The 23,401-nt window shown below is 44.3% G+C and overlaps 1 protein-coding gene across 1 annotated transcript in view; it reads left to right on the top strand.

The window, feature by feature from the left end:
• LOC121567290 (ankyrin repeat and fibronectin type-III domain-containing protein 1-like) overlaps positions 1-23,401 on the top strand; it is a 185,355-nt gene that overhangs the window by 143,814 nt on the left and 18,140 nt on the right. The window contains exon 5 of the mRNA XM_041877213.2: positions 22,439-22,649. Coding sequence (XP_041733147.2) covers positions 22,439-22,649 — 211 coding nt within the window. The remainder of the gene's footprint in view (positions 1-22,438; positions 22,650-23,401) is intronic.

Raw genomic sequence — 23,401 nt, 5'->3', positions numbered from 1 at the left:
CACAACAAGCTTCCATTCCCCCTGTCACAAGGGGATTTATGGCTGATTTAAGATGAAATCCTCAACCCTGTTACGTTCAACCCTGTTACTTTATTTGGCACTTAAAGGGAAACACCACTGAATAACTATCTTTTGGTATTTTTTTAATGAGTCCACTGTTGATACGGTCCCAAAATGTTTTGCATGTCAGCAGTCAAGTTTTCAAGATATTGGACTACAAGAAGCAAAGTGTCACTTGCCTCATCATCATGATGATCCCAAAAATATATTAAGTTGAACATTATGACAGAATGTTAAAATGTGAAATACATTAATATTTTTTACTAAGTTGCACTAGCCTGAAGGTACTTAATTGGTGGAACGACCCAAAGATAAAGGAACTCTGTAGGTGTCTACTATGGTGTTCTCAAAAATCAAGTCCTCAGATCAGTGGGCATGAAAGAAAGGACTATGGAAGGAACTTGTTGGAGTATAGATCTAAACTGCCTTAGTTCCATCAGTACTATTGTCAAGAGTCACATACTCAGACTGTGAGAGGTAGGTGATAAAACAACAGAGAATTTGAATGGTGAAATGCAAACTGGTGGCAGCTTTGGGATTCGTTGCGGAATTCCTCAGATCTCAATGGGAATGATTGGAGTCATTGGGGTGATATAGAGGGATATAGAGCTGTGTTGGAGTGGTTTGGGTGGGTTTGGCTGGAGAGGGTAGTTGTAGGGGTGGGGTCCTTTTCTGTCTCTGCGTCTGGGATTCGTTGAGGAGCGCCAGGCCAGTCAGCTCCAGTGGCGCCGCTTCATCTTGCTTTTGTAAAGCTCCAGTCTTCAGGCAGACGATGAAAAGAGTTTGAAACCCTTCCATCATGAAGCTGCTTTCTACCTCCTGTCTTCTTGTCCATCTGCCCATCTATGGTTCTGTCTGTCCATCCATTTATCCTCTCCTCAGACCTACTGCAATGCATTCTTGGCCCCACTACTTCCCCTTATTTTACCATTGGGATCTACTACAACAGGACCTAGCATGATCGAGCACTTCCTTTTAATACTCGTGTCCAAAAACCTAAAATATCCTGTTTTCCAAATGTTGTGTTGTTGTGCTCTACGTATCAGAGTTTGTATGTACTGGACAAATGTCTGGTTGATGAGTGACAGGTGTGAGGTTCTGTGAGGTCTACGGTGCGGTCTGCTGTGAGGTCTCATGAGGTCTCACGTGTGGTCTACGACTAGAGGTCTGGATGTGTGGTCTGCGACTACAGGGCTGGTGTCTAGTTTGTGAGCAGTGGTGTGCTGTGAGGTCCTTTAACTGTGCTGTGTTCCCTGAAGTAGCGGGTAGTGCGCAGGGACCTGGATTGATGTGGTCTGTTCTTAATGAAACACAGTGGGTAGATTGGACACACTCATTTACGAGGAGGGGGTTGACTAGCCTACAGCTGGATTAGAACTTTCTCCAGGAGAGCGACTGTTAAAAACCCAGACCGACTGGCCTTTGTGACATCATAAACACGAGACCCCGAGAGGAGACATTCAAGGTTACAGCTGAGTCATGCTACTGTAGGTGAAACGGGGTCAGTCCGGCTCCGGAGGAATAACACGTAGCCACTCTGGAATGCACAGTCATCCTCGACAGAACAGGGGAAATATGTGCCGTAGTAGCATCTATTGAAAACTTCCTTTAAGCACTTGCATATTTGGAATCTTTAAAGGCCCAGTGCAGTCAAAAACTAGATTTTCCTGTGTTATATAGATATATATTTCCACACTATGAGGTTGGAATACTACTGTGAAATTGTGAAAATGATGATAGTACCCCTTTAGTGTAATAGCTGTTTGAAAAGACTGCCTGAAATTTCAGTCTGTTTTGTTGGGAAGGAGTTTTGGCCTGCCTGGTGACATCACCAAGCGGTAAATTAGTTAATAGACCAGTAAGAAAGAGTTCCAAACCTCTCTACCAATAACATCATTTTTTCCCTCCCCACTCAGACCACTCCCAGACAGTCCTTGCTAAGAATCTATTTTTGTTTCTTTTTGACCATTTTAATTGAAAACAATCACAGTAAGGTACTTAATTGTTACCCAGAAAGGATTTGATATTTAGATAAAAACAGCTGCATTGGGCCTTTAACATGTCTGGTACTTTCTGGACTGTAAAATTCGGACATTCTTCAAATAATCTCCATTCACACTCTACTAAGGATAAAGTACTACTCATCATGTTTTGACATCACTGCCATTGTAGTAGAATGAACATGAAATGGAATTAATGACTAGGCTACGTAAGGTTTTGTTCTCTAGAGGCTGAAGTATTATTTTGATCACAGAACAAACTTGCTTCTGAAGTTTGGCCCTCACACTGTAACGTAAGACGACACTTACATCTAACTGCAAGCTTGGTGTCTATGGGCAAGCTTTTCCAGTCCCACACAATACAACTGTTTAAGGCAATTTCAAAGCTTAATCATCTATTTACAGGACTGTTGCCATTTATTTGTACTTACGTCTCGTACGGAAACAGAAACGCAGCATTTACTTCGTCCTGAGCCAAGAAAACAAGCAAAAAGGATGAAATAGGAGCTGTTTTGTAGCTTTACCAAAGTGTCGGCGCGCTGGCCGGGTCCTGGGAGAACGCGATAATAAAAGATGATGGTTGTGTTATTGTTATTGGTAATCAAAGTAAATGAGCTCTAGGGGGACTCGTAGACGAGGGAGGGAGAAGGGAGAAGGGGCAGGCGGAGGGAGAAAAGGGTTATGGTTATGGCTGGCGATATGAAACAACATATTGAAGTGTTTTATCAGGAAACCATCACTGTTAATCATGCTTGAGGGCAGCCCTGACATCCCTGCAGCAGATTCAAAATGAAACCCGTTGCCAGAGGATGGGAGGGGAACGGATTTTGAGTTGGGGGGGTTGGGGTTTGGGGTTCAACAGTTACCTAAGGGCGCTTTCAATCTCCTTCCTCAGTATCAGGCCTCCACAGGTCCATCTTGACCCAGAATACTGAAGATGTGGTTTATTATACATTCTTAGAAAAAAGGGTACCAAAGGGGTTCTTTGGCTGTCCCAATAGGATAACCCTTTTTGGTTCCAGGTAGAACTATTTTGGGTTCCATGTAGAGCCTTATGTGGAAAGGGTTCTACATGGAACCTTAAAGGGTTCTTCAAAGGGTTCTTCTATGGGGACGGCTGAAGAATACTTTTAGGTTCCAAATAGCAATAGTTTATTTTTTTCTTCTAAGAGCATAGGTAAGGGAACATTGCATTTGACTTCAATTATGGTCCTGTATACCGTCTCTATTTCAAAGAATTATCATATGTGCATCTTAACCCAGAATACAAAAGATTCATCTTATTGTAAGTGAACAATTGACAATGAACTTCCACTTTGTTCATTGTATACTGTCTATATTTCAAGGCACTATCAGACATGCATCTTTGTCCCATTTCCTCTTGATGATACGGACACATCAGAGATCAGACAGCCTCATGAGTCATACTGTATGTCTGAGGCTATAAAGGGACACTGGTCTTACTCCAGTATAGCCTAGTTAATAAGGGGTTATTTCCATATCCTCTCAGGGGGGAGAGAGGCTGTTCCAGCCCAGTGCCAATTCCCTGAAAACAATAGGAGCTGCAGCCCAGAATCCGATCCAGTATGGCTATTTCCCAGAACATTTCCCCGCAATATGCCCAGAGAGGAAAGTCTATACAGAAGTACTTAAACATTAGAATTTTGAAATGTCCATGACATTCTTATGTTAAACCAAATCTCATTGCACATGAAATCTGAAAGAGTGCAGTGGACTGAAAAGTGTGTCACATACTCAGACTGTAAGAGGTAAAAAAAAAAAGGTAAAACAACATAGAATTGTAATGGTGACTTGTAAATATTGGGATCCGGTGGGATCTGTTGTGGGATCCTTAGATCTCAGTAGGTGAATATCACTGCACTCTCCTGGGCCCTGTTGATTGAATGGTCCTTAGATGCTGTAAAGTAACAATAATAAAAAAATAAAACATTTAATTTGTATAGCGCTTTGAATACATTTATATATATAATAAATTATAATAATATAAACAATCCAAAACACAGAACATTGTAAGCAGACAATCAAAGCTATATACAGCTGTCGTCAGATCTGGTGGACAGGAGAACAGAATTAACATAGGTCCTTGAAAGCTTTTCTGAACAGTTCAGTTTTTAGCTGTGCCTTAAACGAGGCCAGAGACTCTGCAGCCCTGACAGTGACTGGAAGTGCGTTCCACAGCCGAGGAGCCGCACAACTGGAAGCCCTGTCACCCATACTTTTTAGTCTGCTGCAGGGCTGCTGAAGGGAGACGGACCTGGAGGAGCGAAGGGTGCGTGTGGGGCAGCAGGGTAGAATGAGGTCAGACCGGTACTTGGGTCCAGAGTTGTGGATAGCTTGGTAGGTGTGAACCAGGATTTTAAAGTCAATGCGTGAGCATATGGGGAGCAGGTGAAGGTTGAACAGCACTGGAGTGATGTGCTCACGGGGGGAGGTGAGGTGTGTACTGATAAATCAGCACCCAGGCACCCAATAAATAATGTTTTTTATAGCTTTGTTCTGAAACAATTAAACAATTAAGTTTTAATAACGTTGATCTGGATGGCAATGCAAATAGTCCGGGTAGCCATGATTAGCTATTCAGGAGTCTTATGGCTTGGGGGTAGAAGCTGTTAAGAAGCCTTTTGGACCTAGACTTGGCGCTCCGGTACTGCTTGCCGTGCGGTAGCAGAGAGAACAGTCTATGAATAGGGTGGCTGGAGTCTTTGATCATTTTTAGGGCCTTCCTCTGACACCGTCTGGTATAGAGGTCCTGGATGGCAGGAAGCTTGGCCCCGGTGATGTACTGGGCCGTACGCACTACCCTCGGATGCCGAGCAGTTGCCATACCAGGCGGTGATGCAACCAGTCAGGATGCTCTCGATGGTGCAGCTGTATAACTTTTTGAGGATCTGAGGACACATGCCAAATCTTTTCAGTCTCCTGAGGGGGAATAGGCTTTGTTGTGCCCTCTTCACGACTATCTTGGTGGGTTTGGACCATGATAGTTTGTTGGTGATGTGGACACCAAGGAACTTGAAGCTCTCAACCTGTTCCACTACAGCCCCGTCGATGAGAATGGGGGTGTGCTCAGTCCTCTTTTTTTCCTGTAGTCCACAATCATCTCCTTTGTCTTGAGCACGTTGAGGGAGAGGTTGTTTTCCTGGCACCAGACGGCCAGGTCTCTGACCTCCTCCCTATAGGCTTCTCATCGTTGTCGGTGATCAGGCCTACCACTGTTGTGTCGTCGGCAAACTTAATGATGGTGTTGGAGTCGTGCCTGGCCATGCAGTCATGGGTGAACAGGGAGTACAGGAGGGGACTGAGTACGCACCCCTGAGGGGCCCCCGTGTGGAGGATCAGCGTGGCAGATGTGTTGTTACCTACCCTTACCACCTGGGGAGGCCCGTCAGGAAGTCCAGGATCCAGTTGCAGAGGGAGGTGTTTAGTCCCAGGATCCTTAGCTTAGTGATGAGCTTTGAGGGCACTATGGTGTTATACGCTGAGCTGTAGTCAATGAATAGCATTCTCACGTAGGTGTTCCTCTTGTCCAGGTGGGACAGGGCAGTGTGGAGTGCAATAGAGATTGCATCATCTGTGGATCTGTTGGGGCGGTATGCAAATTTGAGTGGGTCTAGGATTTCAGGGATAATGGTGTTGATGTGAGCCATGTCCAGCCTTTCACCAACTCAAACTGTGTATTAGGACATGGGGTGGGATGTGTGCCATGCGTTAGGGTCTGACTGATTCATAGGCTTTCTTCTCCAGGGCTCTTCTCTGCTCTGTGCCGCTGTCTGGGATGCCTCGCTGTTGACATCTCACTCATGACGGCTTTACTTGGATGTCAGAAGTGAAACAGACCCCCTTCTACCCAACCAATATATTTACACACACACACACACACACACACTCATTCACGCACTCACTCACTCACTCTCTCACTCACTCTCACACACACACACACACAAGCTGTGTTCGAATACTCATACTAACCGCACTAACCATACTATTTGTGACATAAATTGAGTATGTAGTGTGCTTATTGGTCATAGTATGGATATAGTTAGTATGCCAAAAGTTCCCAGATGTCATACTACATTCGCCAAAATATGAAGTATACAAGCAGTGGACACTATTTCCGTGCTTTTAGGGCCCTTAATGCAATTCTTCAGAAAATGGGCGTGGCTTCACAAAGTAAAATGGCGGAAAATATACAGCCGAAGTCTGAGGAGAGCGGATACAAATTCATTGCTTTAACTAATTATGACAAATGTTAAGAAAATGTTGAGCAATGTAATAAAGTAATGACTTTTCAAATAAGTGAAATTACACGTTATGTTGGCTGACAATTCTTTAGCTACGCTATCGTTACGAACTGCATAGCATTGCAGTATGTACCGGTATGTTAGCTAGTTATCATCCTAACATTAGTTGGCTACTAATACATCGAACTTGCCAGGCAGTATACCCAACATTTATTGATTTATTATTCACGTCATTCTTAGCAAAGTGCTATAGTCGTTGTGGATTCTCAATGGACATTGTTAATAATGTCTATCTACTCCAATTTCAGAGCACTCTCGCCAGAGCGCAGAATAACTGAAGGATTTACGAATGCTCAACACATGTGTCAGTAAACGTTGGCAAAAACAAGTGTAATTAAATTGTTGCCAGCAGCACAGTTACAGTCACCAACGCTCTGGATAACATGAAAAATGGTCAGAGTGAGGTGTTCTCTCATTTGTGTCTGGAAGTAGCTAGCAAGCTAGGCAACGTTAGCCAGTTAGCTTGGGTGCTTGACTGCCGTTGTGAGTTCAGAACGCTTGGATCAACCCTACTCCTTGGCCACGAACGGACAATCTGACAACACTCTGGATTTGCGTACTCTGGCACTCCAGATTGAATTTACGCACACACCCGAAATCATAAAATGTCTAGCTAGTCATTTGTTATGCTAACAAGCTAGCAAGAGGTTGTATAGTAACGCTCAACTGAAAAGATACCGTTGGTTTACAGTATACTAAAATGAACTAATAGTATATAGTTTGTAGTATATACTCATTAAGTATGTATTATACAGTATGTTAGTATGGGTATTCCAACACAGCTACAGTTTCTTTAACCCCACATACTATTTCTCCCTCTCTCTCTCTTTAGACACATGCATGCCACACACACACGCACATATGCACGCACGCACGCACGCACACACACACACACACACACACACACACACACACACACACACACACACACACACATACACACCATTTCTCCCTCTATCTCCATATAGATACATTACGTAAGTGGACACACACACACATTGTGATGGTTAGCATTTTGTTAGGGGGAGGCTAATGCCAAGCGCTAATTCCTCTGAATTGTGCACAAAGGGAATAAAAGAGAAGGAAGCTCAAGTCAAAATCTCGATGGAAAAATCAGGGCAATGCTTGAGGGGCCCAAGTGTAAAGCGGTTTTGGATGTAGCGCTGGCCCGCTCATTTGGTTCTAATTTGTTTTAATATTACTTTCTTTCTTCTACTCCTCAAAGCTGTCAGTTCAAACGTGAGGGACAAATTAGGGAGTTAGAGAATATAGTAATGGCTCGCTTAGGTCTACTTAAGACGGGTTCTAGATGTACATTTGGCTTTGTGATAATGTTGTTGGATTGTTATAGAACTGTGTTTTATTGTTGAATAATAGAATTGCTCTTGCATGAAAAAACAATTTGATTTGAGCATACTATTCAGATACATAACGCTTAACTTTAATTCATATTATTTGGTCTATTTTGTTTTGAAATCTTAATTGTAAATGTTTATAATAAATATAGTTGCTAGCAGCATTAAATTGTGTATCTCAGGGATGAGCTTTGCGTAGATATCTCATACTATACATCTATAGATGGGCCAGTGTAAAGGGGAGAACACATTTCCGCTTACCTCTCTGTATTTGGATATGAGTGGGCTACTCTTTCTTACACACACACACACACACACACACACACACACACACACACACACACACACACAGAGCAGAGTGTGGATGCTGTGGCTGCAGCCGGGATATTTATGAGGCTGGCTCCCTCTTGTCCTGCATCCCAGACTCACTCAGGTTTCCACCCAAAACCTAAATTCAGCAGAGAGAGGAAGGGGGGGCATAGAGAGAGGGAGAGGAGAAGAGGAGGGTCAGAGAGAGAGAGGGAGGGAGACCGAGGGGGGTAAAGAGCAAGTGAGGGGTCTAAGGAAGGGAGAAAGCGAGAGTGACTTGTGGTTTAAAAATGGTCTGGGAAACAAGATATACAGGACGAGAGACTCAGGTAGCAATCAACCGAATACAATGTCAAGTGATCCTAGATCATGAGCCTCTGGGCAACTATAGCTGCAGCACTGGCCATACCATGTTCAAGTATGAACATTGAACATTCTACTACTGAACTAATTAGTCTACCCCTCGTTTCCCCTCTCTTTCTCGCCATCATCTCCCCTTCTCCTATTGCTCCATTCCTGTGTCTCCCTCTACCGTCCTCAACTCCCCCCTTCTCTCTCTCTCTCTCTCTCTCTCTCTCTCTTCTCTCTCACACTCTCTCTCTCTTTTCTCTCTCACACTCTCTCACACTCTCTCTCTCGCTCTCTGGTTCTGTTTCTCTCTCCTAACCCAATCACCCCTTCTTTCTGATCTCTTTGTTCTCGCCCTCCTCCTATTCCTCACTCTCCCATCTTTTCCCCTGCTTCCCTCAACTTGCCCTCTCTCTCTCCCTCCTTCCTTCATTCCAACCCAATCCCCCTTTCCTTCCACCCTCCCTTCCCCGCCCTCTCACACTCTCACACCTACTGTATTTTCTCACTGTGTGTATGTGAGTGTATGCCTGCCTGCCTTCCTTGTGTGTGTGTGTGTGTGTGTGTGTGTCTCCCTGCCTGCATGCATGTGCACTCACACACACCCCGATGTGTGTGTGTGAGCTACCACCCCAGGGATGGTGTCCATTCCAGTTAGTCTTTCATTTCCCCTAGCAGCTCGGTACAATAACACTCTGACACCTCCTTATTTATCTGACTGTGGATGGTGGGGCCTCAGACTTTACGTTGGACTGTTGGGGGGCCCGATGGAGACAGGAGCCACAAGATATTAGGAGTGGTAGACGGTAGTCTACGCTGGAGTCATGGGACCCATGTGAGACTCTCTCTCAGTCCCTCCTCTCAGAATTACGTCCGTGGCACTTAGAGCGCCCCGGCACCAGTGTCGGCGCCCGGGGTCCGTGAGAGAATCCGGCAACTGGTGGCGGTCATCAGCCGAGTCAATGGCCGGGGTCGGCCCCCCCTTGGCGGCTGGCATATGGCGGATTGGGGGAGACTGAGGAGGGACTGGGGGAGACAGAAGGAGATCCAGGCGAGACCCCTTTCGTGTGTCACACACACACATCAGAAAGACACACACACAGGAGCCCTGGAGCCACTCAGGCTAGGCCCCAGTCGCCGCGGGAGACACTGTGTTGAAAAGCAGAGAGAGAGAGAGAGAGAGAGAGGGAGGGAGGGAGGGAGGGGAGGGAGGGAGGGAGGGAGGAGAGAGGAGAGAGAGAGAGAGAGAGAGAGAGAGAGAGAGAGAGAGAGAGAGAGAGAGAGAGAGAGAGAGAGAGAGAGAGAGAGAGAGAGAGAGAGAGAGAGACAACCCAAATCCACTGCTGAGAATGCCCAATCGTACATCCCCATGGCGACTCACTGCTGTCTCTACTCATCACAATTTGAGAGATTTACCCCCCCCCCCAAAACACACACATACTGAACAGGTGGCAGGCCTTGCTCTGCTCAGTAGGGCCCTTCAAAGGTTAAACACACAGAGGAGTGCAGGGCTCTTTCTTTGGCAGATGGAGAGAGAGAGAGAGAGAGAGAGAGAGAGAGAGAGAGAGAGAGAGAGAGAGAGAGAGAGAGAGAGAGAGAGAGAGAGAGAGAGAGAGAGAGAGAGAGAGAAGAGAGAGAGAGAGAGAGAGAGAGAGAGAGAGAGAGAGAGAGAGAGAGAGCAGAGAGAGAGAGAGAGAGAGAGAGAGAGAGAGAGAGAGAGAGAGAGAGAGAGAGAGAGAGAGAGAGAGAGAGAGAGATAGGAGAGAGAGAGAGAGAGAGAGAAGAGAGAGAGAGAGAGATGGAGAGAGAGAGAGAGAGATAGATAGATAGATAGATAGATAGATAGATAGATAGATAGATAGATAGATAGATAGATAGATAGATAGATAGATAGATAGATTCTCACCAAATGTTAAAAGGTCCTGGGCTAACTCTGCTCTAAGTCTTGGCCTTGTCTTTCTTGTCATCACCATGCTATACTGACCGCTTCTCTCTCTCTGTCTCTCTGCTTGGCTCCTGTACTAATGCTGCCAAGCTAGGGGTGGACAACTGTTAGATCAGATCCGGGATCAGTTTGGCTTAGGGCCCTGTATTTTGCGCAATCATGTGACATGCCTGTATTTCAAGCTTTATTTCAAGCTTTTCCATCACTGTCCCCTTTTTATGTCAGTTGGTCCAGCACCATCCTTAGACAATTGCTTTAATTTCGGGTATAATTCTCATTTCTGGATAAGGCATAAAATACATGATATAATCGCACAATGTCACATGATCGCACAAAACACAGGGTCTTATGCTCTATGCACGGTGGCAGTCCTGTAAATGGATCCCTTCACTACCCATTGCATGCTGTCAAGGTCTACAACAAATCTTACAAATTGCATCTGCCCATACCTAAGATCTTATCTAAGCTCATAGTTATTTTTCTCTTTCAGATTTTAGATTTCAAATCTGGCAATGGGCTGCCCCAGGCTCTCTGCATACTGTATCCACCAGAATATAATCTGATGATGATGATGATGGTTGTGTGTGTGTGTGTGTGTGTGTGTGTGTGTGTGTGTGTGTGTGTGTGTGTGTGTGTGTGTGTCAAATAAAATAAAATGAAAGTTTATTGGTCGCGTACACAGTTTAGCAGATGTTATAGCGGTTGCCGCGAAATGCTTATGTTACTAGCTCCTAACAATGCAGTAAAATGTCAAACAAGTACACAAATATTTATTTATACATATGGACTACATTGATAATGATTACTGCATTGTTGGGTTTGGAACTTGCAAGAAAGGCATTTCACTGTACTTTTGCACGTGACATTAAAAACTTGAAACTTGAAATAGCACTGTAACAGTAATCCAAATGCAATCTCGACAAGCTATACTAAGAATGATATATACAGAAGTATATATATTACAGTGAGCTGTCAAGAATCCAGTATATAAATAAATATGCGGTGTGTGTACAGTGGGGGAAAAAAGTATTTAGTCAGCCACCAATTGTGCAAGTTCTCCCACTTAAAAAGATGAGAGAGGCCTGTAATTTTCATCATAGGTACACGTCAACTATGACAGACAAATTGAGAAAAGAAAATCCAGAAAATCACATTGTAGGATTTTTAATGAATTGATTTGCAAATTATGGTGGGAAATAAGTATTTGGTCACCTACAAACAAGCAAGATTTCTGGCTCTCACAGACCTGTAACTTCTTCTTTAAGAGGCTCCTCTGTCCTCCACTCATTACCTGTATTAATGGCACCTGTTTGAACTTGTTATCAGTATAAAAGACACCTGTCCACAACCTCAAAGAGTCACACTCCAAACTCCACTATGGCCAAGACCAAAGATCTGTCAAAGGACACCAGAAACAAAATTGTAGACCTGCACCAGGCTGGGAAGACTGAATCTGCAATAGGTAAGCAGCTTGGTTTGAAGAAATCAACTGTGGGAGCAATTATTAGGAAATGGAAGACATACAAGATCACTGATAATCTCCCTCGATCTGGGGCTCCACGCAAGATCTCACCCCGTGGGGTCAAAATGATCACAAGAACGGTGAGCAAAAATCCCAGAACCACACGGGGGGACCTAGTGAATGACCTGCAGAGAGCTGGGACCAAAGTAACAAAGCCTACCATCAGTAACACACTACGCCGCCAGGGACTCAAATCCTGCAGTGCCAGACGTGTCCCCCTGCTTAAGCCAGTACATGTCCAGGCCCGTCTGAAGTTTGCTAGAGTGCATTTGGATGATCCAGAAGAGGATTGGGAGAATGTCATTTGGTCAGATGAAACCAAAATATAACTTTTTTGGTAAAAACTCAACTCGTCATGTTTGGAGGACAAAGAATGCTGAGTTGCATCCAAAGAACACCATACCTACTGTGAAGCATGGGGGTGGAAACATCATGCTTTGGGGCTGTTTTTCTGCAAAGGGACCAGGACGACTGATCCGTGTAAAGGAAATAATGAATGGGGCCATGTATCGTGAGATTTTGAGTGAAAACCTCCTTCCATCAGCAAGGGCATTGAAGATGAAACGTGGCTGGGTCTTTCAGCATGACAATGATCCCAAACACACCGCATTTCAAGGTCCTGGAGTGGCCTAGCCAGTCTCCAGATCTCAACCCCATAGAAAATCTTTGGAGGGAGTTGAAAGTCCATGTTGCCCAGCGACAGCCCCAAAACATCACTGCTCTAGAGGAGATCTGCATGGAGGAATGGGCCAAAATACCAGCAACAGTGTGTGAAAACCTTGTGAAGACTTACAGAAAACGTTTGACCTGTGTCATTGCCAACAAAGGGTATATAACAAAGTATTGAGAAACTTTTGTTATTGACCAAATACTTATTTTCCACCATAATTTTCAAATAAATTCATTAAAAATCCTACAATGTGATTTTCTGGATTTTTTTTCCTCATTTTGTCTGTCATAGTTGACGTGTACCTATGATGAAAATTACAGGCCTCTCTCATCTTTTTAAGTGGGAGAACTTGCACAATTGGTGGCTGACTAAATACTTTTTTCCCCCACTGTATAAACAGTGTAACTAAAATGCAATGTACAGTAGTAGAAATAATAGAATGAGCTATGTCGAGAATACACATATTTAATTACACAGTACAAAACCCCATGGCAAAATTGATAGAATTGCGGTAATTTAGCTTCGGAATATAAATACACAATTTATAATAATAAAACATTATTATATACAAATTAGTGGATTCGGCTATTTCAGCCACACCCGTTGCTGACAGGTGTATAAAATCGAGCACACAGCCATGCAATCTCCATAGACAGACATTGGCAGTAGAATGGCTCATACTGAAGAGCTCAGTGACTTTCAACATGGCACCGTCATAGGATGCTACCTTTCCAACAAGTCAGTACCTAAAGTTTCTGCCTGCTAGATCCCTGACCTCAACCCCATCGAACACCTTTGGGATGAATTGGAACACCGACTGCGATCCAGGCTTAATTTCCCAACATCAGTGCCCGACCTCACTAATGCTTTTGTGGCTGAATGGAAGCAAGTTCTCACAGCAATGTTCCAACATCTAGTGGAAAGCCTTCCCAGAAGAGTGGAGGCTGTTATAGCAGCAAAGGGGGGGGGACCAACTCCATATTAATGCACATGATTTTGGAATGAGATGTTCGACGAGCAGGTGTCCACATACTTTTGGTCATGTAGTGTATATATGTATGTGAATGGTGTGTATAGACAGTATGGACAGTATGGGAATAGAAAAGGTGCGTAAAGCAGTAGTTATAGGATGAGCCATGACTAGAATACAGTATATACATATAAAGTGGGTAAAAGTGTGTGTGTGTGTGTGAGTGTGTGAGTGTGTGTGTGTGTGCGTCCTTGTGTGCACGTAAACATGTGTATGTGCACGTAAATCGGTGTGTGTGTGTTTTGTCTGCAGTTTGTTGTGTTGCCATGCCAACCCCTGTATGTCTGTGGCTGTGGGTCAGAGGGTTAGTGTGGCTCTGCGTTGCCTATAAGCAGATAAGAGCCAGCGGGGGAAACTATGTGAATCCTAGTAACACTGCCCCCTCCCTCCCTATCTTCCCCCCCTCCCTCCCTATCCAGTCTGCCTGCCTCCAGTCTGTCTGGTGCCAAGAGTCAGATTTCAGAATTTCCTTCTACAAGCCACATTTAGAGTCAGCCAGGAGAGTCCACACATCCCCTTGCCCCTCTCACTCACTTTCACTCTCTCTCTCTCTCTCTCTCGCTCTCTCTCTGGCTTTCATTTTTGCTCTCTCGCTCTCCTGCCCTTTCTGGTGGTCTGTACCTTGCTCTCTCTTTTGTCTCTCTCTATACCTCTGTTTCCCCCTTCCTCTGTCATAGGGGGGTAAGTTGAGCCACACTTGTTTCTTGGAAACCATACACAAAATGTATCATTTGACCAAATATTTAGAAAGAGGTCATCATTTCATTGAAGGAAGAAACCACGTGGAAAAAGTGTTAAGCAAATTAGGTCCAAAACACTGATTTTCACCAAGTCAAATTAATTTATTGTGTTAGAGGTTTATGATCCTTGTTTCTAAACCAAAGTAGATCATTTAAGAGTGTTCTATACATTAGTTGGGCTCTCTATAAGCTTCAATATGAGGTCCTAAACCTAGCATGAAAGTGCATCCTTGTAGCTGTGTGGGCTAATATAGTCAAAATGTTTGTCTTGGGGTAAGTTGAGCCAATGGCCATGGGGTAAGGTGAGCCAAAGCATGAGCCAATGGCAAGTTGAACAAATTGAAGTGTTTTTTTCCCAGGTGTAATTCAAGGCATTATTGCTGGGTTATGAGGTAACAACAAGGCCTGGCCTATGTTACAAAGTGTTTGTTAGGTGTTAAGCTTGATTAAAATGATTAAAAGCCAAAAAGTGATTGTGATTGTGTTGAATTGTGTTTGGGAAATTAAGAGAGACATGGTTTTAAAAAGGTAGTGGTACTATTTCATTCAGTACAGAAATTTGCCGGCGGCTTAATTTACCCCGTCCCGTTGCTCAACTTAACCCATACCCGGGGTAAGTTGTGCCAAGAGACCACTTTTTTTAGGACAAGCTTTGTTTTCAAAACTGTAATGTTTACATGAATACTGATTATTTCCAGGGATACACAACATCCGGAAATATATGTAGATATCTTTGATAGAAAGAACACTATTTTTCCCTTAACGGAGTGATGCTGAATGCAAAAAATGGTTCAACTTACCGTATTTTCCCCTACTGTCCTGCCTCATTTTGTATCTCTCTCTCTCTCTCTCTCTCTCTCTCTCTCTCTCTCTCTCTCTCTCTCTCTCTCTCACACACACACACACACACACACACACACACACACACACACACACACACACACTGAAACACAAATCTGTTCATACTCTCTTCCCTTGCCTTGTCCTTCTCGGCAATGCCCTATCATCCTTCACCTTCTGTCAAATGAATACTATCATAATTGTAGAAGTGACCCCTAACCACTGATACAGGCTCTTATGGTTTTTAATTTCCCTAGGGGTTAAGGTTGGGATAGGGTAGGGTAATCTGATCCTAGATCTGTGGATAAGGGCAATGGATATCCATATGTTGTGTATGTTGTTCATGTGACAGAAGGATACACATAGCCATGTAGAAATTCAGAGATACACACTACAGTGCACACACACATACACACACACACACACACACACACATATACACACACACTGACCCCAGCCTCCCCTTCCCGCTGTACAGCCCAGTAGAGATTTATGGAGGCCTGTGGCGGCAGACTGGCCTGGTGTGGAGGGGCCAGCCTGTCAGCACATAGCTGACCTGGGAGCACGACACACACACACACACAGATACGCACGGGTGCACACGCACACACACACACACATGCGCACGAACACACAAACACACACAAACACACAGACGCACAGGTGCACACACACTCACAGGCATACACACACATAAATACACACACACAGAAACACAAACACGAAGGAACCTGCAGTGAGAAAGGTGGAGAAAGTGCGTAAGAGAGATCAAAGGGAGGGTGAGAAGGGGGAAGGACAAACATTTCAAACTCCTCAGTTGACCAATGTCCTAATATCATGACCCGGTTTCTCAGTAGTTGATGTGTTTGTTCTTTGATTTGACCAACCGTAAGTCTTTAATGTTGAAGCTAATTTATGCAGCCATCCCAGTATCAATGTGTTCCTCTGACACACACACACACACACACACACACACACACACACACACACACAGCTCCCCTGTTATGCGGTAAGCATCCATGTGTTATCGGACTAAGGCAGGGCCTTGTAATTCCACTCCCCAGGTCGGAGCTCCAATAGGAACTGACAGGGAGAGGGGGGCGGGGGGGTGAAAGGAAAAGGTGATAGGGGTGAGGAGGTTGGATGGAGGGAGGAGGGAGATGAAGGGAGAGAGTTAGTAGAGGAGAGGGAGAGAAGGGAGGGGAGGAGAGAAGAGGAGAGGTGGTAAAGGAGAGGAGGAGGGATGGAGGAGGGGGGATGAGGAGAGAGAGGGGTGTGGTGGTGGTGTTGGGGGCTACAGCAGAGAGGTGGCGGGGTAGTGTGTGTGTGCGTCTGTGCATGTACATTTGTGTTTGTGTGTGTCTGTGTGTGTTTGTTCATGTGTGTGCATGTACATTTGCATGTGTGTATGTGTGTGGGCATGCATGTACATTTATGTGTGTGTGTGTGTGTGTGTGTGTGTGTGTGTGTGTGTGTGTGTGTGTGTGTGTGTGTGTGTGTGTGTGTGTGTGTGTGTGTGTGTGTGTGTGTGTGTGTGTGTGGTGGATCTGTAGCTGTGCTATTTGATGTGGGCTTGGTGAGGGGCCAAGCATAAACCCAGGATTCTGTGCAGCTTTTGTTCCCAGCAGGACTGTTTCCTGCTCGCAGCGTGTTAAAAGGCAGGAATGGGGCGTGTTATGTACCTGACGTGGCTATTACAGCACACATTCTACCCTCTTGTAACATTCCCAAGATGAAGGGTTCTCTAGCCTTTGCTGGGGTCACTGATACATGTCACTGATACATGTTTTAGCCACATTGGATTCCAGTCATGATGGAATATACTGTATGTATTTGATTACATAGAATTACATATAGAGGCATTGGTATGAATAAAGGACATCTATGTTAGGTCATATTTGATAATTTTTTCTTAGACCTATCGGTATACAGTCAGGTCCAAAATGATTGGCACCCTTGATAAAGATGAGCAAAAAAGACTGTATAAGATACATTATACAAATAGTGACTTATATTGCACGTTCAAATGTTTTTTTTTTTTTTATTATATTATTTTATACTAGTACAATAGCTCAGAGGAAGAGATTCTGTTTAACAAGTGATAAAAAAATCTAAAAAAGATAGGGGTCAAAATTATTACCACCCCTGTTTTCAGTACTCCAGCACCTTCCCCTTGTGAGGATAATGACACTGAGCCTTTTTCTAAAATATTTGAGATTGGAGAACACATTGGGAGGTATCTCAGACCATTCCGCCATACGGAATCTTTCCAGATCCTTGATATCCTTCGTCTACGCTTATGGACTGCCCTCTTCAATTCAAACCACAGGTTTTCAATGGGGTTCAAGTCCGGATACTGAGATGGTCAATTAACCATTTCTTTGTGGATTTTGATATGTGCTTGGGGTTATTGTCTTGCTGGAAGAACCACTTGTGGCCAAATGTCAGCCTCCTGGATGAGGCAACCAGGTTTTTGGCTAAAATGTCCTGGTACTTGGTAAAATTCATGATGTCATTGACGTTAACAAGGGTCCCAGGATCATTTTGTTAAACAAAATCTCTTTCTCTGAGTAATTGTATAGTATAAAATATGATCATTTTCAAATTTTGGGACCATACAATATAGCTCAGTATTTATATTATTTATTTTAAACAGTATTTGTTGCTCATCTTTATCAAGGGTGCCAATATTTGTGGGCCTGACTGTATACATGTATTTTATCATCTTTGTCCTACATCTGTCATTGTCCTGTTGTATGTGGGGGTTTTCCGTGTCCCTGCTGGGTGCTGGTCTTTACCAGAAGTGGACTGACGAGGTCAGGGTTCTTCTTTGTTCTCTAAAGTGGACTGGTATGGGCTAATTATATTCCCCCCATTCCCAACTTTGACAAATTGGGTGTTGAGAGGGGCCGTGTTAGCATGCTGTGGCTTTCAATGCTGCATGGCTATCGTTTCCTCTTTCGCTCTCTCTCTCTCTCTCTCTCTCTCTCTCTCTCTCTCTCTCTCTCTCTCTCTCTCTCTCTCTGTCCTTCTCCATCTCTCTCTCTCTCTCTTTCTTGAACTCTCTGTCTCGCCCTCACAGTCTCTCAAAGCTCAACCCCCCTGATTTCCTCTCTGTTTCTCCATCTCTCTCTCCCTCTTTCCTCTCCCCCTTTCTCTCTCTCTCTGGTGTTGGGGACATTAGGGAGTCTCTGGGGAAGTAGTGACTGTCATTGAGGAGTGACTTTCCGACAAGTCCACGTGGCGGGCCGGCGGCGTCCGTTGATCTTTGAAAGCCGCCGCCACCCCACGCTAATGTCGTCAAAGAGTGATGGGCTGTTCTGGCGGTTGACAGAAAATGTCTGTTCCATCTCAAACAATAAACAACAATAAGCCTGCTGGAAATTCCTCTACCACCTCCTCTTTGAAATGGATACTCGGAGCATTACAAATATATCTCTGTTTTATCTCTGCATCCCAGCCCTGCCTCATGGAAAAATGATTCCAAATACCTGCTGCGTTTATCTGCCCCTGGAATAGGTTAGCCCAGGGAACATGAGGAAGCCTAAAATAAGGGCCTCTATTATGGAACATAGACTGAGGAGAGAGGGAGAGGAGAGAGTGGGGATGTGATGGGTGTATTTTTGTGTGTCGCCCTGCCTCCACCGACTGTAGCCTTTATGTTGGAGATGTGTGGGCACCGCCGCCACTGTCAGCTGTTGTTCCGTGTGTGTGTGCGCGCGTGTTCATCTTGGTTACACTATAACTCACTTCAATCCTCTATTAATTCTCTATTAACACTACTAAATGTCTATCTAGAACCTGAAGAGCATTGAGAATGGACTCGTCATACTTATTTCACCACAGGCTCAATGTATGTCGTGCATTCGGTCCATGACACACATTCATTGAATAGGTGATTCACTATTGACTAAGGAGTGAGGGAGGCTCTGACTTTTTTATTTATTTTCTTTCATTTTTAACAATTTCTCTCTCTTTCTTCCTTCCTTTCTCTCTCGTTATTCCTTTCTTTCTTTCTATCTTTCTTTCTTGTGGATCGGGCGACGGAATGCGTCACCGTCGCCTCTGCGTCCCGTTGACATTTCCGTCAGCGGCTAAGTGTGTGTTAGTGCAACAGCCCAGGCTCCCCCAGAAACACACTGTCATTCACATAGTTCCCGTGGCAGTGGAGAGGGCAGCATAGCTGGCATGCCACAGATGCCAAGATAGGAAGGAATGAGAAGGAATGAGCTCACCTCAGCCTCTCATGAGAAAGAGGTGCCATGTTGAGAGGGCAGGACTGGAAGACTGGCAGTGGGACAGCGATGGGCAGTTGGAAGTGCCAATGATGACTCATATGTTACCTATCATAATGACTGAGAAATGATGCCAATGCGATGCCCACCTGGTTGGCTGGCACATTGGCATGGAATTCAATAACCGTGTCCTGACCACCTGACCAGGAAAAACTTCTGGTCCAAGTTAAAGTGCTCTGCGGTCCAAGTTATTAGGGCCCAGCAATTTTCCTGGTCTGGTCATGTGGTTAGGAAAAACTCTGGGCCCTACCTCATGAAACCCCAAAAAATAGGAAAAAGGCAAGTCTTGGCTCCATTGAACATGCCACACAAATAAAGACATTTTAATTAATTATATGAAGAGTGCCTTGGTTCTCCTTGCTTTTTAAAGAGGCAAGTCACTTTAGAAACAGTGCATTCATTCAGTAGCTGGTGTAGGATCTACCCACAAAACAGGGAACGTCCTGAGGACATTCGGCGATGTTCCCATTAGGTCCCTTAAGTGTTTCGACACAGCGTTATCCCACTGACATTCTAAAAACGTTGCGTGATGGTCCAAAAGAACGTTCTCTGGGGGACCTTTTTCTAGTTCCCTGTACGTTCCCAGGATGTCACTGAGGACCATGTCAGGACCTTTTTAGGACGTTCTCATTACTTTTAATTTTACTAGTCCTTAGGACGTCACGTGATGGTCCCAAGGAAACGTTATCTGGGGGACCTTTGTGTAATTCCCTGTAAGTCACCAGGACGTCACTGAGGACCATGTCAGGACCTTTTAGGACATTCCCAGGATTGTATTTTACTAGTCCTTATGACGTCGCGTGATGGTCCCAAGGGAATGTTCTCTGGGGGACGGGGACATTTTTAGGATGTTCTTGGCACGTTCTGTCATGGTCTGTTAAAGGTCCCCAGAATATTCTTGGGACGTTGTGTCATAGTCCACTGGAGGTTTTGTCTACTTCCTGGTTTGTCCCGGGGACGTCCCAGAGGGCGTTTTTAGAACTTTATTGGTATGTTGTGTCATGGTCCCCTGGAGGTTTTGTCTAGTTCCCGGTTTGTCCAGGGGACATCCCGAGGATGTTTTTAGCACGTTCTAGGGACATTATGTCATGATCCCCTGGAGATTTTGTCCACTTCCCGGTTTGTCCCGGGGACATCCCAGAGGTCGTTTTTAGAACGTTATTGGGACGTTGTGTCTTGGTCCCCTGGAGGTTTTGTCTAGTTCCCGGTTTGTCCTAGGGACTTCCCCAAGGACGTTTTTAGGATTTTCTTGGGATGTTGTGTCATGGTCCCCTCAAGGTTTTGTTAGTTCCTGGTTTGTCCTCGGGACGTCCCAGGGGACGTTTTTAGGACATTCTTGGGACATTGTGTCATAACCCCCTGAAGGTCCCCTGAACGTTCTTGGGACATTGTGTCATGGTCACCTGGTAGGTTTTGTCACGCGATTATCCCAGGTGTCCCAAACCAGTGGTACGCTGTTCAGCTAAAATAGTGTAAAAATCTTTAGTCAATGGCAATGTAAATACATTTGGTCCCGTGTGGCTCAGTTGGTAGAGCACAGCGCTTGCAACGCTAGGGTTGTGGGTTCGATTCCCACGGGGGACCAGTATGAAAGTGCTAGATGATGTACATTTGACATGATCACTTATTACTGACTTTTCAATATGACTCAACCTGGAATTTGGGGTATGCTGGTCTTTCTGCTGCGCCATAACATCTGTAGAATTTCAGAAGTCCCCTACACATTCCTTACCTACTGTATAATACAACTCTGCACTTAACAAAAGAGTGCCATCTGCACTGCTATTTTAGTAATCAGTTAATCTGGGTATTCCAAATCAAATCAAATCAAAATGTATTTGTCACATGTGCCGAATACAACAGGTGTAGACCTTACAGTGAAATGCTTACTTACAAGCCCTTAACCAACAATGCAGTTTTAAGAAAGAATACCAAAAAAATCACACACAAAATTACAATATAAAATAATACAAAATAAAAGTAACAAATAATTAAAGAGCAGCAGTAAAAATAACAATATACAGGGGGTACCGGTACCGAGTCAATGTGCGGGGGCACCGGTTAGTCGAGGTAATTGAGGTAATATGTACATGTAGGTAGAGTTATTAAAGTGACTATGCATAGATAATAAACAGAGAGTAGCAGCAGCGTAAAATAATTACTTTACCCGTAGGCCTATTCCTACACTTCAAAGTAAATCTCAGCTCTGTTAAAAATACACTGAAGAAAAACGATTTAATTTATCCAAGTGATTCAGGAGTAACATTACAACAGAATAATATCACCAACAAACAACTATACTGAAAACCCAAACTCAAATTGCTGAAATAAGTAAATTCAATCAATGAGAGAATACCGGGAACTAAACAAAATCTCTAGGGGACCATGACACAACATTCTAAAAACGTCCTCAGGGATGTCCCGGGACCAACCGGGAACTAGACAAAACCTCCAGGGGACCACGACACAATGTCCGGAAGACTTTAGGCAACCATTTCGTGACGTCCCGGGGACGTCCTAACGACTCATTATTGTTTGCAGGGTAATGTGTTTCGGCTGTATTTTCATAGTCTTCGTCATAGCCTCCATGTTAAGGACATTCTAAACAAGACCTTCTAAAGATATTAACAAGCAAGGTACTGTTTATTATCACAGTATCTAAGGTAACATAGGTAATGTTTGATGCATTCTTCAAAAGTGTTAGAAACCACAGTGCTAGTTATTCAAAAATACCAGAAGTACAACAAATACTCACCCCATTCACACTGTGGTTCCATTGGCTCAGTGGGTAAGTCCTAGCAAAACCAGGCTTGTGGGTTTGATTCCCTCATGGTCCACAAATACTGAATATACTATAGTTACCACTATAAACTCTGAGTCACTTTGGATAAAAGCATCTGCTAAAATAGTATACTAAGACTGATACAATTTATACTAATACTCACCAAACCTACTTTCGCCCTCCTCTGCCCCTATCCACCCCCTCCCCTGTCTCCCCACAGGGCAGACTCAGCCAAGATGAACCAGCGAGAGATGCGAGAGCCTCATCCTCCTCCCATCCGGAACAAGTCCACCAGTCTGTCATCCCCCAGTGCCGCCCGCCGCCTGTACAGGAACCTGTCAGGGAAGTTCCGTGTGGGCAACCTGCCGGGCCTGGAGGACAGTGTGGTGTCGGGACGGGGCGACAAGGAGCGCCTCCGCAAGTCCACTATGGTGAGGGACACAGGCTCAACACAGGGTCAATACAGGTTTAAACACAGGCTGAACACAGGCTCAACACAGAATCAACATAGGCTCAATACAGAATCAACACAGGGTCAATACGGAATCAACACAGGCTCAATACAGAATCAACAAAGGCTCAATACATACAGAATCAACACCGGCTCAATTCAGAATCAACACAGACTCAATACACAGACTCAGTACAGAATCAACAAAGGCTCAATACAGAATCAACACAGGCTCAATACAGAATCAACACAGGCTCAATACAGAATCAACAAAGGCTCAATACAGAATCAACACAGGCTCAATACAGAATCAACACAGGCTCAATACAGAATCAAACACAGACTCAATACAGAATCAACACAGACTCAATACAGAATCAACACAGGCTCAATACAGAATCAACAGGCTCAATACAGAATCAACACAGGCTCAATACAGAATCAACAAAGAATCAAAACAGGCTCAATACAGAATCAAACACAGACTCAATACAGGCTCAATACAGATCAACACAGGCTCAATACAGACTCAACACAGGCTCAACACAGACTCAATACAGAAACAACACCGGCTCAATACAGAATCAACACAGGCTCAACACAGACTCAACACCTCCTCAATACAGAATCAACACAGGCTCAATACAGAATCAACACAGACTCAGTGCAGAATCAACACCGGCTCAATACAGAGTCAACACAGACTCAATACAGAATCAACACAGACTCAAT

The sequence above is a fragment of the Coregonus clupeaformis genome, chromosome 1 (assembly GCF_020615455.1).
Source record: "Coregonus clupeaformis isolate EN_2021a chromosome 1, ASM2061545v1, whole genome shotgun sequence".
NCBI classification, from domain to species: domain Eukaryota; kingdom Metazoa; phylum Chordata; class Actinopteri; order Salmoniformes; family Salmonidae; genus Coregonus; species Coregonus clupeaformis.
Note: the sequence above shows the minus strand (reverse complement) of the source record. Positions and strands in the feature narration are given on the sequence as shown.